At 42.9% G+C, this 15,143-nt stretch overlaps 1 protein-coding gene across 3 annotated transcripts in view; it reads left to right on the forward strand.

Moving 5' to 3' along the window:
- Positions 1 to 15,143, forward strand: part of DENND5B (DENN domain containing 5B) — a 217,200-nt gene that overhangs the window by 159,256 nt on the left and 42,801 nt on the right. For all 3 annotated transcript variants that reach the window (XM_032159990.2, XM_032159991.2, XM_058443407.1), the window contains 4 exons: positions 5,000 to 5,093; positions 11,689 to 11,820; positions 13,422 to 13,574; positions 14,430 to 14,508. In XM_032159990.2, the coding sequence (XP_032015881.1) occupies positions 5,000 to 5,093; positions 11,689 to 11,820; positions 13,422 to 13,574; positions 14,430 to 14,508 (458 nt within the window). The remainder of the gene's footprint in view (positions 1 to 4,999; positions 5,094 to 11,688; positions 11,821 to 13,421; positions 13,575 to 14,429; positions 14,509 to 15,143) is intronic.

Below are 15,143 nucleotides of genomic sequence, written 5' to 3' on the forward strand. Positions count from 1 at the left end.
ATTAAACATGCATATGGACTGAAAGATGCATCCTAATTTCAGGAACATTTAAAAGCCAAAATGTGAGTCTTGGAATAAAGGAAATACAGTTTGTTATTACATATATATATATGCTGTGATGAACATCTGTAAACCTACATGTTAGACTGCATCTCTGTTTACTTAATTGTATTTATAGAAGGGGCAGGTGATGGCCAGGCATGGTGATTCACGCCTGTAATCCCAGCACTTTGGGAGGCCAAGGCCAGAGGATCACGAGGTCAGGAGATCGAGACCATCCTGGCTAACACAGTGAAACCCCGTCTCTACTAAAAATACAAAAAAATTAGCCAGGCGTGGTGGCGGGCGCCTGTAGTCCCAGCTACTCGGGAGGCTGAGGCAGGAGAATGGCGTGAACCCGGGAGGCGGAGCTTACAATGAGCCAAGATTGTGCCACTGCATTCCAGCCTGGATGACAGAACGAGACTCTGTCTCAAAAAAAAAGGGGGTGGGGGGTGGGGGGCAGGTGATATAGTAGACTTTGCCAATAAGATGGCTGACAGACAAGATACTGGCCCTTCTAGAGGAGATTTTATAGAAAATGGAGATAAGTAACTATAATACTCTGTGATAGATACTATAATTGAGGCGTACAGGATGGGTAGCTAACTTAGATTTGGAAGAGTCATAGAACACTTTCTGGAAGCAGTGGCCTCTAATCTATCTGAAAGGTGAATGAAAGTTGGGAGAAAACTGCATGGACAAAGGCTCAGAGGTGAGAGAACTTATTTCATTGGAAACGCTGAGGTTGAAAATTGCAGGAGCTGGGCCGGGCGCGGTGGCTCACATCTGTAATCCCAGCACTTTGGGAGGCTGAGGCGGGCGGATCACCTGAGCTCAGGAGTTCCAGACCAGCCTGTCCAACATGATGAAATCCCGTCTCCACTAAAAATACAAAGATTAGCTGAGCATGTTGGCATATGCCTGTAATCCCAGCTACTTGGAAAGCTGAGGCAGGAGAATTGCTTGAACCTGGGAGGCAGAGGTTGCCGTGAACCGAGATTGCGGCATTGCACTCCAGCCTGGGTGACAAGAGCAAAACTGTCTCCAAAAAAACAAAAAGAAAATTGCGGGAGCTTTAAAGTAGAAAGAGCGATCAGCAGTACTAAATGTAGAAGAGGTTTTGAGTAAGCTAAGGATCGAATAATAGCCATTGGACTTGGCAGTTAGGGGTTTCAGTGGCTTCATCAAGAGGATTTTTAGGGCTGGGCACGGTAGCTCATGCCTGTAATCCCAGCACTTTGGGAGGCTGAGGCGGGCAGATCACTTGAGGTCAGGAGTTCAAGACCAGCCTGGCCAACATAATGAAACCCTTTCTCTACTAAAAAATACTAAAATTAGCCGGGTGTGGTGGCACACACCTGTAGTCCCAGCTACTTGGGAGGCTGAGGCAGGAGAATCACTTGAACCCAGCAGGTGGAGGTTGCAGTGAAATCATGCCACTGCACTCCAGCCTGGGTGACAGCCTGAGACTCCGTCTCAAAAAAAAAAAAGTGGGGGGTGTTAGGCAGCTGGGAACAGACACACCTGTAATCCCAGCACTTTGGGAGGCTGAGACAGGCAGATCGCATTGAGCTCAGGAGTTCAAGACTGATCTAGGCAACATGGTAAAACCCTGTCTCTACAAAAAATACAAAAATTAGCTGAGCATTGGTGGCTTGCACCTGTAATCCCAGCTACTTGGGAGGCCAAGGTGGGCGGATCACATGAAGGTCAGGAGTTCGAGACCAGCCTGGCCAACGTGGTGAAACCCCATCTCTACTAAAAATACAAAAATTAGCCGGGTGTGGTGGTGTGCACCTGTGATCCCAGCTATTCAGGAGGCTGAGGCAGGAGAATCACTTGAACCCAGGAGGTGGAGGTTGCGGTGAGCCGAGGTCGTGCCACTGTACTCCAGCCTGGGCGACAGAACAAGACTCCATCTCAAACAAACTAAAAAAAAACTTTAAAAAGTGTTTTCAAGGGAAGTAGCTGATTTGAAATGAACTGAAGATCCAAACGTAAATAAGTAGAAGTCTTACATGTAAATATTTTAAGAATTTTTACATCAGAGGTGTGAAGAAACAGATGTTAATGTGACTACAGAGGGCCATGAGGGAGACCAGCATGCTTGTCACCTGAAGAGATTCCACTGAGAGAAAGATTGGTGATACAGCAAAGGAGGTGACTAATGGAGCGGGTTGAAAAGACGGGAGAATTGGTCAAGGATGCAGGTGGAAGACACAGTTTTGAGCCTTGGCTAATATATTTTATACTTTGAGATTAGAAGAAAGATGAGGATGTTTATGTGCATGCATTGTCTAAGTAGAAGGCAGGAAGAAGGAGGCAAGGGTACCTGAGTGTGAGGAGTTTGCAGTAGTCTTTGAGGAGAATGGGGAAGAGTTGATAAAAGGCAGGTGAAGTGATTCATGGGTAGTCGTGAGGGAAATTGGGAACTAGTCTGTGTGGGTACGGGAATAGGGAAATGAGGGGATAGTCTTCATCCGGGGTTTGGGGCTCTGGTGGGCAGGTAAGGAGGGAAGTAGAGGATTGTTACAGAGGAGAGAGTGCTAGAATGGGAGTAGTTTAGGTGGCTTTCCACAGAACTTATGTTCATAACAGAAAGACGAGAAAGCACAAGGGGTCTTAAGTGAGAGTCAAGGCATGGAAGAGCTAATGTAATGGGAGATGGGGGTCAATGGCTAAGATGGTGGAGTTCAGGATTTCTGAGGTAGAGGAGTTCTGGATGACCATTGGATTTAGTGTGATGTCCTGGTTGCATCTAAAGCTGAGTGGAGGTGAAGTTGCATGTTAGACGACCCCAGAATTTTAAGACAAAGTTATCTATATAGTCTTTGTACTTCCCGTAGCAGGGAAGAAAAGAAAACTGAGCCAGGTTCCAAATTCTTCACTGAATGAAGATGATAGAGAGAAAGGAGTGATTAAGGATAATCGCTGGGTGGTTGAGTCTTACACACTAAGCTGGAGCCTGCAGATAGCTAGGCTGGCCACAAGAGGACCTTTTTTTTTTGAGACGGAGTCTTGCTCTGTCGCCCAGGCTGGAGTGCAGTGGCGCATCTCCGCTCACTGCAAGCTCCGCCTCCCGGGTTCACGCCATTCTCCTGCCTCAGCCTCTCCGAGTAGCTGGGACTACAGGCGCCCGCCACCACGCCCGGCTAATTTTTTGTATTTTTAGTAGAGATGGGGTTTCACCGTGGTCTCGATCTCCTGACCTCGTGATCTGCCCGCCTCGGCCTCCCAAAGTGCTAGGATTACAAGCGTGAGCCACCACGCCCGGCAAGGACCTTTGAATAAGGAAAACATTATAAATTTTTAAGCCCCTCATATCATCTAGGGCAGGTCTGGGTCTGGGGCACATGAGTTGAATCATTATTAACTAAAAACAAAGTTATTTGAGCTGGAAGGCAACTTACATCTTCGGCCATACCACCTTGAACGCACCTGTTCTCATCTGAAAGGCAGTTTCGATACCAGCAGTTTAGTAGCGGAGAAGATTATTACAGAACTAGCACTGATTTTATTAATCATTTAGAAACAGAATGGAGGTTACTATACTAGAACATAGTAATTAGGGGAGAAGTGATATAAGATCAGAGGGAATGAAGCAGAGGTCTTTATATTTAGAGTTTTATAGGCCTTGGAAAAGAGCTCAGGTTTTATTTTAAACTCATTTGACCTGCATATTTTGATACTGAGTTTATATTATAAATATTTTCTAGGCCGGGCGCGGTGGCTCACGCTTGTAATCCCAGCACTTTGGGAGGCCGAGGCGGGCGGATCACGAGGTCAGGAGATCGAGACCACGGTGAAACCCCGTCTCTACTAAAAATACAAAAAAATTAGCCGGGCGTAGTGGCGGGCGCCTGTAGTCCCGGCTACTCGGAGAGGCTGAGGCAGGAGAATGGCGTGAACCTGGGAGGCGGAGCTTGCAGTGAGCCGAGAGCGCGCCACTGCACTCCAGCCTGGGCGACAGAGCGAGACTCCGTCTCAAAAAAAAAAAAAAAAAAAAAAAATTTCTAAAAACAACTGATAAACAAGCTATCACTTCAGAAACACAATCATGAAATTTTAGAGCAAAAAGGAATCACAGTGGTCTTTGAGCACAACTCTTAGACTTTACAGATGAGGACTCACTCTTATGAGTTTGAATCTTTCTATTTATCTTGAGACGGGATATCGCTGTCATCCAGCCTGGAATGCAGGAGTGCAGTCATGGCACACTGCAGCCCCAAACTCCTGGGCTCAAATTATCTTCCCACTTCAGCCTCCCAAGTAGCTAAGGAGGCTAATTTTTTAAATTTTTTGTAGAGACAGAGTCTCACATCGCTTCTCGGCCTTTTGGCTAAGATCAAGTGTGAGACAGAGTCTCACTGTGTTGCCTAGGCTGGTCTCGAACTCCTGGCCTCAAGTCATCAGGCCAAAGTGCTAGGATTACAGGGGTAAGCCATTGCACCTAGTCAAGTTTGATAGAAATCTTTCCTTAAAAAGTTGGAAGCTTCATACATTTCTATTCTTTTAGGACGCTAGAATTAAGTAATTCTAAATTATGAGTTTTGAGAATATTCTCCTTTGTATTAAAAAATATTCATAATATTTGAGCAAGTCAAAGCATTGCTATTATATGTCTTAATATAATCAAGGACTAACTCAGTTAAGATTTGACTTATTGTTATGTATGTAAGTATCTAAAGTGTATTGATACTGTGCCTTTTTGACCTCAGTTTTTAAAAATTCTGATTATGGTGATGACAGCACATATCTGGAAAGATACTAAAAACCGTTTGATTGTATGTTTTAAATGGGTGCATAGTATGGTATTTTAATTATATTTTAACAAAGCTGCTATATATTTTTTAAATAATTGATTTTAAAATGTGTGTGTCAGTGCTTTGTGTTGAATAGTTAATGCTTTCTATTTTAAAGATAAGGAACACATTTTTAAATCATTTAATTGTTTCAGTCGCTGGGTAAGTCGGAGTGCCACTGCACAGCGCAGGAAAGAGCGCCTTCGCCAGCATTCTGAGCATGTTGGGCTGGACAACGACTTGAGGGAGGTATGTGGTCTACCTTCCTGGGGTGCCTCACAGCAAGCGCCATGAACTAGGCTTATTCCTTCCAGCAGATATCATTGTGTAGATTCTTAATGTTCTTTAAAAAAAAAAAACTGTTGTAGTTTAAAATATTAATCCTTTTGTACAGACATATAGCGGAAAACACCCTTTTTTCCATTTTTGTAATTTCAAGACGTCTATAATAAGGCTCTAAAACAAGTCTTTCTGTGTATTACATCAAGTAAAGATCAAGTTTAGGATGAATTTTTAGTTACTATGTCTCCTATAGGAGAAAAATTGTCTACATGAGAAGCCTAGACATTGCTAAGTTTCAAGCATAATTATAATAAGTAGTGTGATGTACTTGCCTATGCTTTGTTCTTGGCTTGCTGGCACCATTTTTTTTTTCTTGAATCTCTAAATCTACTTTATATTTTTGAAAGTGTTTTAAAACTATTTTTAAATTAAGATCCTTACACTTTATTTGTACTCTTTGAAAATAAGACCATAATTATACAACAAGTAAGTTTTGATTTTTTTCTGTGTGAAATCTGCATATATATATATAGATTTATATGTTGCTATGTTGCCCAGGCTGGTCTTGATCTCCTGGGCTCAAGCAGTGCTCCTGCCTCAGGCCTCCCAAAGTATTGGGATTACAGGTGTGAGCTGCCATGCCCAGCCTGATTGTTTTGTTTCTTATGATCAAAAGAGAAATGCAATCAGAAGACTTAACTGTTTTCTAGAATCAGATTTGTAAAAATACAGCAGAAAACATCATCCCAAACATCTCTTGTTTTTGTCGTGTTCATACATATATGATTTTAAACATTTTATTAAGAACTGAAGCATCACCTGTGTAGTGTTTTTTTTTTGGCTACTGTATTTTCTTCCTTCCCTCTCTTTTGCTGTGATTTTATCATGTGCACGCTTGTTCTGCTTGTCTCTTTCTCCCTATCCTTTTCTTTTTTGCTTTCCCATCATTGGCACTTCTCCATCCCCTTAGCCTTCCGGGGAGCTTTTGGTCTGTCAGAACTCCATGGCATTCTGGGAGTGGGATCAGGGTCCACCTCCTCCTGCACGACTTCCTAAAAAATCCTTCTCTGAGTGCTGCCTGGTATGTTCTTTGCTTGAAAGTACTTTACCAGATGTTCCCCCAATCTTGTCTTTGGTGTTACTTGAATGTTACACATGTTGTGAGTGCACATAGCTCTAGAATGCCTCACATGACCTTGAGATGTGAACTCACACTCCCCATTTTGCTCTCTGCTTCTTATGTTTAGTCCCTTTCTGTGTTTGTGTGTGCTAATATGAGTAATTCTGTGCTGCTATCATGTAAAACTAATCATTCGGGTCTCTAATCAGTGGGATTTTTTTTTGTGTGCTAGATAGCAAATTGCCTTACTTCAAAGGGGGAAATGTATTAAATATACAAACTCCCCTTTATTTAAGCATTTTCCAGAAGTATAGATGTGATTGAATTTCAAATAGCCTTTCTTTTGCTGGGTTTTATCTCCACAGAATTTTGATTTCCCCTTCCTGGTCTGTATTTTATGTGGTCAGAAAATTCAGTCATCAACATAGAATCTCAGTGCCAAGAGGAATCTTTAAGGTCATCTTGTCCAATTTGACATGATTAAATTGAAGTCCAAGAGATTTGTCCAGAGTTAAAAGCACACAAAGGCAGAGCTGGGCCTATAGCCCAAGACTCCTGAGTTCTAGGCCAATATTCTTTCCATTTACCCTGCATGACAGCTTGCACTAACCACTGTTCACTTAAGGCAACAAGTAACTTAGAAATCTTGCTTATATTTTTCCCCCATTATGTCATACTAGCTTAAATCTATTTTACAATGGTCTTCTCTTCACAAGTTGAACACCAGGTAAAGGTAAAGGGCTAGGGTGTTTATTAGAAAATTCTGGGAGAGCCTGTATTAAAGAGCAGTTAGTTCAGTGTTTATTGAATAATAGGATATATTTTCACAGGTAGTTCGTAGTGGTTTCATTTGTCTTAAGCAGAAATAAAGAAGAGCACAGTAGTAATCTCAGAAGAAATCTGGGGTTACTTCTAGACTGTATTATAAAAGCATTTCTTGTGAAAAGTCTCTCTCTCTCTTCTGTATTTTTCATCTTGAAATATGTTTTTTCCTCCAGATGTTATTTTTATCATGACTTGTTTATTTTAAAGGCAGTTGCTCTGTTTTTGCAACTTGCAGAGGCAGCCTCCCTTCTTGCTGTGAAGAGAGGCCTTTTGCTGCCCCCTGTATCCTTTCTGTGCATGTCCATGGAATGTTGCTAGTTCTATGGCTCCAGCAGAGATGCCCAGAAGGAGACTTTGCACATGGCCCTATGGAATCCACTGTTGGCTGATAACTGTACCTGCCCCATATGTACTGAGGGCTCAGTAAATTGGTCACTCATAGGACAGTCGCCATCTAGCTTGTTTTCCTTTATATAAAACAGGACATAAACTTTAAACAGTGCTTAATTTTTTGTTTGTTTTTGAGACGGAGTCTCGCTCTGTCACCAGGCTGGAATGCAGTGGCGTGATCTTGGCTCACTGCAACCTCCACCTCCTGGTCTTCCTGCCTAGGCCTCCCAAGTAGCTGGAACTACAGGCACGCACCATGCCCAGCTAATTTTTTTTTTTTTGTATTTTTAGTAGAGATGGGGTTTCACCATGTTGGCCAGGATGGTCTCGATCTCTTGACCTTGTGATCCTCCCACCTCGGCCTCCCAACGTGCTGGGATTACAGGCGTGAGCAACCTTGACCAGCCGACAGTGGTTAATTTTTAATCCAATAATTGACTTTAAGAAGTATTCAGGGGCCAGGCGTAGTGGCTTACACCTTTAATCCCAGCACTTTGGGAGGACAAGGCGGGCAGATCACTTGAGAATAGGAGTTCGAGACCAGCCTGGCCAACATGGTGAAACCCCGCCTCTACTAAAAATACAAACATTAGCTGGGTGTGGTGGCATGTGCCTGTAGTCCCAGCTACTCAGGAGGCTGAGGCAGGAGAATTGCTTGAATCTGGGAGGCAGAGGCTGCAGTGAGCTGAGATCATGCCACTGCACTCCAGCCTGGGCAGCAGACCAAGACTCTGTCTCAAAAAAAAAAAAAAAAACCAAACAAACAAAAAAGTATTCAGGCTGGGCGGTGGCTCACGCCTATAATCCCAACAGTTTGGGAGGCTGAGGTGGGGAGATCATTTGAGATCGGGAGTTCGAGACCAGCCTGGCCAACATGGTGAAACCCCATCTCTACTAAAAATACAAAAATTAGCCAGATGTTGTAGCTCGTGCCTATAATGCCAGCTACTTGGGAGGCTGAGGCAGGAGAATCGCTTGAATCCAGGAGGCGGAGGTTACAGTAAGCCAAGATTGCACCTACTGCACTACAGCCTGGGCAACAGAGTGAGACTCTGTCTTAAAACAAAACAAAAAACAACAAAAAAAACAGGCAGGGCGTGGTGGCTCATGCCTGTAATCCCAGCACTTTGGGAAGCCAAGGTGAGTGGATCACTTGAGGTCAGGAATTTGAGACCAGCCTGGCCAACATGGCGAAACCCTGTCTCTACTAAAAATATAAAAATTAGCCGGGTGTGGTGGCCAGCACCTGTAATCCCAGCTACTCGACAGGCTGAGGCAGGAGAATTGCTTGAACCCAGGAGGCGGAGTTTGCGGTGAGCCACGACCGAGCCACTGCACTCCAGCCTGGGTGACAGAACAAGACTTCGTCTCAAGAAAAAAAAAAAATAAAATAAATAAAAACTAACCTTCAGACCATTTCTATAGACCTTGTTACATTTGACTTCTCTGCTGGTAATGGTTGATAGATTTTAAAAATCAAATAAACTCTCTGGGCAGGGTGGCTCATGCATGTAATCCCAGCACTTTGGGAGTCCGAGGCGGGCAGATCACGAGGTCAGGAGTTTGAGACCAGCCTGACCAACATAGTGAAACCCTATCTCTACTAAAAATACAAAAATTACGGCCGGGTGTGGTGGCTCACGCCTGTAATCCCAGCACTTGGGGAGGCCGAGGTGGGTGGATCACAAGGTCAGGAGTTCGAGACCAGCCTGACCAACATGGTGAAACCCTGTCTCTATTAAAAATATAAAAATTAGCCGGGCATGGCTGGGTGCGGTGGCTCACGCCTGTAATCCCAGCACTTTGGGAGGCCAAGGCGGGTGGATCACGAGGTCAGGAGATTGAGACCATCCTGGCTAACACAATGAAAGCCCGTCTCTACTAAAAATACAAAAAATTATCTGGGCGTGGTGGCGGGCGCCTTGTAGTCCCAGCTACTTGGGAGGCTGAGGCAGGAGAATGGCATGAACCCAGGAGGCGGAGCTTGCGGTGAGCCGAGATCGCGCCACTGCACTCCAGCCTGGGCGACACAGCGAGACTCCGTCTCAAAAATAAATAAATAAATAAATAAATAGCCAGGCGCGGGATGTGTACCTGTATTCCCAGCTACTCAGGAGGCTGAGGCAGGAGAATTGCTTGCACCTGGGAGGCAGAGGTAGCAGTTAGCTGAGATTGCGCCACTGCACTTCAGCCTGGGTGACAGATCGAGATTCCATCTCAAAAAATAAAAGTAAACTCTGCAGTTCTCATAACATTTATGTATACTTCTTTCTGCTGCAAACATTTTTTGTTTGTTTGTTTGTTAAGATGGAGTCTTGCTTTTGTCACCTAGGCTGGAGTGCGATGGCACGATCTTGGCTCACTGCAACATCCGCCTCCCAGATTCAAGCAATTCTTCTGCCTCAGCCTCCCGAGTAGCTGGGATTACAGGCGCCCGCCACATTTTTGTATTTTTAGTAGAGACGGAGTTTCACCATGTTGGCCAGGCTGGTCTCAAACGCCTGGACTCTGCTTCAAACATTTTTAAGAGGGTCGAAGAAATAAGGGAAAATTGAGAATTAGAGACAACTGTTAAAATGATTGGACTGGAAAAAAACATTGTTTTGTTAATTTTGCCTTTCGTCACAAAGGTTGGGAGGTAGCAGGTAAACTGATTAGTTGAATCCCTAATCAGTGGGATTTTTTTTTATTTGTACCTGACTTAGCAGATTACTTTTCTTCCAAAGGAGAAATATATTAAATGTACAAACTCTCTTTTTTAAAGAATGCAAAGGATTTTACACATCTTCTTTTATAATATCAAGCTCTCCTCTGAAGATAGTAAGGGTAGATTTCACATATGTGCCCGTGGGAGGATGTGCTGGCTTGCCGTCTCAGTCTCCCTGCTGCCCCTCACTACCAGCCAATAAACTGCTACTTTTACTATATAATGTAGAGCAGTTATTCTCTAAATATGGTCCTGAGTCACTTGGACTTTTTTGGAAAATTCTGCCCTGTGATCCTGATGTAAACATAAGGTATCCAGATGGTTTTTTTTTTTTTTTTTTTTTTTGAGATGGAGTCTCACTCGGTTGCCCAGGCTGGAGTGCAGTGACGCCATCTCCACTCACTGCAATCTCCACCTCCCAGGTTCAAGCGATTCTTCTGCCTCAGCCTCCCAAGTAGCTGGGATTACACGCATCCACCACCACGCCTGACTAATTTTTGTATTTTTAGTAGAGACGGCGTTTGACCATGTTGGCCAGGCTGGTCTCGCACTCCTGACTTCTGGTGATCCACCCACCTCGGCCTCCCAAAGTGCTGGGATTACAGACGTGAGCCACCGCCTGGCCTCTGGATGAACTTTTATAGACAGCATAGAAAGAAGAGAGAGAGCACATGTCTTGCACTAATCACATGTAGTGATTTTTTTTAATAGAAATTCACTATCCAAAGCTCAAGAGCATTTGGTTAAGTTTCTGTGACACCTTAGAGTTACCACAAACCCCAAAAGTAACACTGTAATTCACTTTCTCTTGATTATAGAACAAGGCAAGGTAGGGCTTTAGCAAAAACATCACAGAAAGAGGCCACCTTCACTTGGAGCACATCATGCTTTTCAGAGTGATCCTATAGCCTTTTGGGGAGGTAGGGGGCATGTTTTGTGCCCATTTAACAAGCTGAGATGCACAAACATTAGTTGATACGCCTGAGTCATAAAATTAGTTACAACCAGATTCGAAAGCTCCTGATTTTACTGTTGTGACTTGATTATAGAGCAAAGGGTTAGATTGGAGAGCACTGCCCAGGAGACTAGGGGTATGTTAAGTCTTGCTGTATGGGGAAAGGAGTGGAGGAAATCAGTGATCTGAGAACCACTGGGCTCCTGCAGAACCTTGGATTTGTGATCTAAACACCTAAATTTTTTTGTCCCAACCACAATCCTGACACAACCTTTTGTATTCCCAATAAAAAGACTAAACAAAATGAAATGTCATCTCACTTTGAATGAGTTTTAATGTGGTGGGGTTTCTGTCACTTTACTTCTCACAGGAGTTAACAGTTGTTATGGGGTGGCATATGAGTGTCCTCTGTCTTTTAGTACACTAAAACATTAATTGTTGTTATATGCACATACACTTATGGACTTTTTTGCATTTCATTTGTCTCTGCACTTGTTTGTATAAGGTTAAGAAGATTAGAAGAATAGCTAATGTGTATGCATTAAAAATACTCCTTAATTTTTAGAAATATATGCAAGAGGCACGAAGTTTAGGAAAAAACCTGAGGCAACCCAAACTGTCAGACCTCTCTCCTGCAGTTATTGCACAGACCAACTGTAAATTCGTAGAAGGCTTATTAAAAGAATGTAGAATGAAGGTATGTATTATTCACTGATGCCAGACAGTATGCATTCATGTTTACACCATGTGTGAGGCTAAGATGAACTGAGTTAACCCCCATTTAAGCATGTAATTTTGCTAGAAGAAAACTTTTACTGTGGCATTGACCTCATGTGCTCTTTACTGGGGTATTGAACCTCCATGGGTTCTTCATTGCCCACAGAATCAACGACATGAGAGCCTTGTACCATTTTTCTCACCTTTTCAGACGTTGCTGTCCTCCTCACCAACATAAACAGATGTCTTAAGCCACTCATGATTTGTCAGGAATGTTGTTATCTTGTGTGAAAGGCAACACTTTTGTGTCTGTGTATGCACCTGTGTACAACCTTATTTGTGCCTGTACATGGTTTTTGTCCCCATAAGGAAAAATACCTTAGCTGTGTTGTAGGTTTGTGTATATTGCACAACATTCTTTTCTCAGAAACCTGTGTTTATTGGAGGTAGCAGTACAAACTGACAAAACTTAAAACATCATTTTAGCTAATAATTTTATTTATTTATTTGGCAGTCATTTCTTGAGTACCTTCTCTGCATATTCAATAAATGTACTATTTTCAGCATCAGTATATAGTGGTGAATTAAAGTTCTTGCCTAAAAGAGCTACATTCTCTCTCATTTTACATTTTATAAAAGCTACTAAGACTGATGCAAATTAACTTACATGAAACTGATTTCCATTTTCTTTCCATTTTTTGGTGCATGCTTGATGAACAAAGAAAAAATAAAAAAGGAGAAGGAAAGTCCTGGTTCATTCACAAATTAGAGTTCTCAAAAAATGTAGAGCTGCCCATTTGTATTCTGGTTTTTACCTAAGTGCAGTCAAAAACTAAGTGCAAGAATCTTTAGTATGCTAAGATGCTGGGGCAGTGATAGGGCAAGTTGTAGTGGCAGGATGGGGTTCCATATTCTGACAGTACATTTTCTTTTTTTATTGTTTTTTGTTTTTTGAGACAGAGTCTTGCTCTATCACCCAGCAGGCTGGAATGCAGTGGCATGTGATCTCAGCTCACTGCAACCTCTACCTCCCGGGTTCAAGCGATTCTTCTGCCTCGGCCTCCCAAATAACTGGGATTACAGGCCTGTGCCACTACTGCCCAGCTAACTTTTGTATTTTTAGTAGAGACAGGGTTTCACCACGTTGGCCAGGCTGGTCTCGAACTCCTGACCTCAGGTGATCCACTCGCCTGGGCCTCCCAAAGTGCTGGGATTACAGGTGTGAGCCACCATGCCCAGCCCTGACAGTACCTTTTCTAGGTCTGCTGTAATTCCCCAATATCACAGAAGTTAATAATTTGACAACTGTTGTACATAAGCATCTTTTCAACACGGGGATGCCTTACGAATATTATCTTATTTTCTCCTTAGTCACACTCCATTTTTCTGACAAAATAGTAACATATAAATTATATTAGTCCAGTTAGTTGACCACCAAGATTAAGAGATTTTTTTTCCCAAGGTGATTACAAATCTGCAAATAGAAGTATAATGAAGGGAAACCAAGTCTCCTACTTAAGTAACTTGTTGATTTTTGGTTTCACTGCTGGGCTGCCATATGACTACACATGATATTCTTAGACAAAGCGCATGTTGGTGGAGAAGATGGGACATGAAGCGGTGGAACTTGGCCATGGAGAAGCAAACATCACCGGCCTGGAGGAGAACACTTTGATCGCCAGCCTCTGTGACCTGCTGGAGAGGATATGGAGCCATGGCTTGCAGGTCAAGCAGGTAACAGTTTTAGGAGGTCCTGGTGCCCTGGCCAGTTAAGAGCCCTGTGAAGAAATGTAACAAGGAGACAAATATGTCATTTTTAAAAAAAATAGGCTCTTTTGTCACAAGGGGACTAGAAAAATGCCACAGGCATTTTAATTTCAGGAAAAGAAAATATAAGCCATGAGCAGGAGGTGGTTTGGGGATCTTTCCGGCTAAGCAGGAAAGGATGAACTATCATTGCAGAGGCTGTATCCCTAGTAAGTTCCATTAAATGTTTGCCTTTGTCACTGTCCAGAATTAACAGTTCCTTACCATTTTAAGTTATCTGATAAGTCAGGGTGAAATCATTCAAATGGTCTCTTTGCTTTTGTCTCTCTAGTCTCCCTTTCTGACTTTTTTCTGACATGTGCATGTTTCTTCTTCCCTTTTTCTCTTTCTCTCACCTCGATTTTTTTCTCTTATCGCCACTCCATATATCCAAACATATTTTACATGTAGATGTACACAAGTACATTCTGTGCTGCTAGAGCATTTTAATTCCATGGTTACTAATGTAGCCAATGTAGACAGCGCTAATTACATACAACTAAGTAACAACCTAGCAGACATCAGAAATCTTCTGCCTGCCATGTTGGCCCTTTGCTTAGATGCTTCCTTTTCCCAGGCTCTTGCCAGTCTTCTCAGCGAGGCAAAGGATAACCTTTATGATACATGCAGAAGATGCTCAGAATGTCATACAACTAGGCATAAGTGAGCGTGGGTCACCAAACTTCTAAATGGCTACTGGAATATGAATGATTTGGATGAGAAATTATTTTTTGATGAATTATTTCTTATAAAATGAAATTTTTACACACCTTGTACTTTCAGGGGAAGTCGGCTTTGTGGTCACATTTAATTCAATTTCAGGACAGAGAAGAGAAACAAGAGCACCTTGCAGAATCACCAGGTATGACATCATTGGTAAAGAACTAGCAGCATTGGACTCTGAGAAGACTCAATACTATATGGCCTTGTCTTGATCTCTTTCTCTCTCAAGCTAAAATTTACTCATTTTGCCAATAATGGGATAAAGTAGAAGGAGCAATATTACTTACTAACTGTGAGACCTGGGAAAAGTTACTTGCCCTTTCTGAAGTCCTGCTTCGTCATCTGTAAAATAGGAAAATGAGATTACCTAGGCTGGAATGGTCATGCTGATCAACTAAGGTATCATGTGAAAACCCCCAGTGAATTGTAAATGGCCACACAAGGATACATTACTCTCACTAGCATTAGAATTTCTTTTTCTTAAAAGTTTTATGCTGGGCGTGGTGGCTCACACCTGTAATCCCACCACTTTGGGAGGCCAAGGTGGGCAGATCACCTGAGGTTAGGAGTTTGAGACCAGCCTGGCCAACATGGTGAAACCCCAACTCTATAAAAAATACAAAAATTAGCTGGGCGTGGTGGCAGGTGCCTGTAGTCCCAGCTACTTGGGAGGCTGAGGCAGGAGAATCACTTGAACTCAGGAGGCAAAGGTTGCAGTGAGCTCAGAAGGCGCCACTGCACTGCAGCCTGGGTGACAGAGCAAGACTCCATCTC

The sequence above is a fragment of the Hylobates moloch genome, unplaced genomic scaffold (assembly GCF_009828535.3).
Source record: "Hylobates moloch isolate HMO894 unplaced genomic scaffold, HMol_V3 SCAFFOLD_8, whole genome shotgun sequence".
NCBI lineage: Eukaryota > Metazoa > Chordata > Mammalia > Primates > Hylobatidae > Hylobates > Hylobates moloch.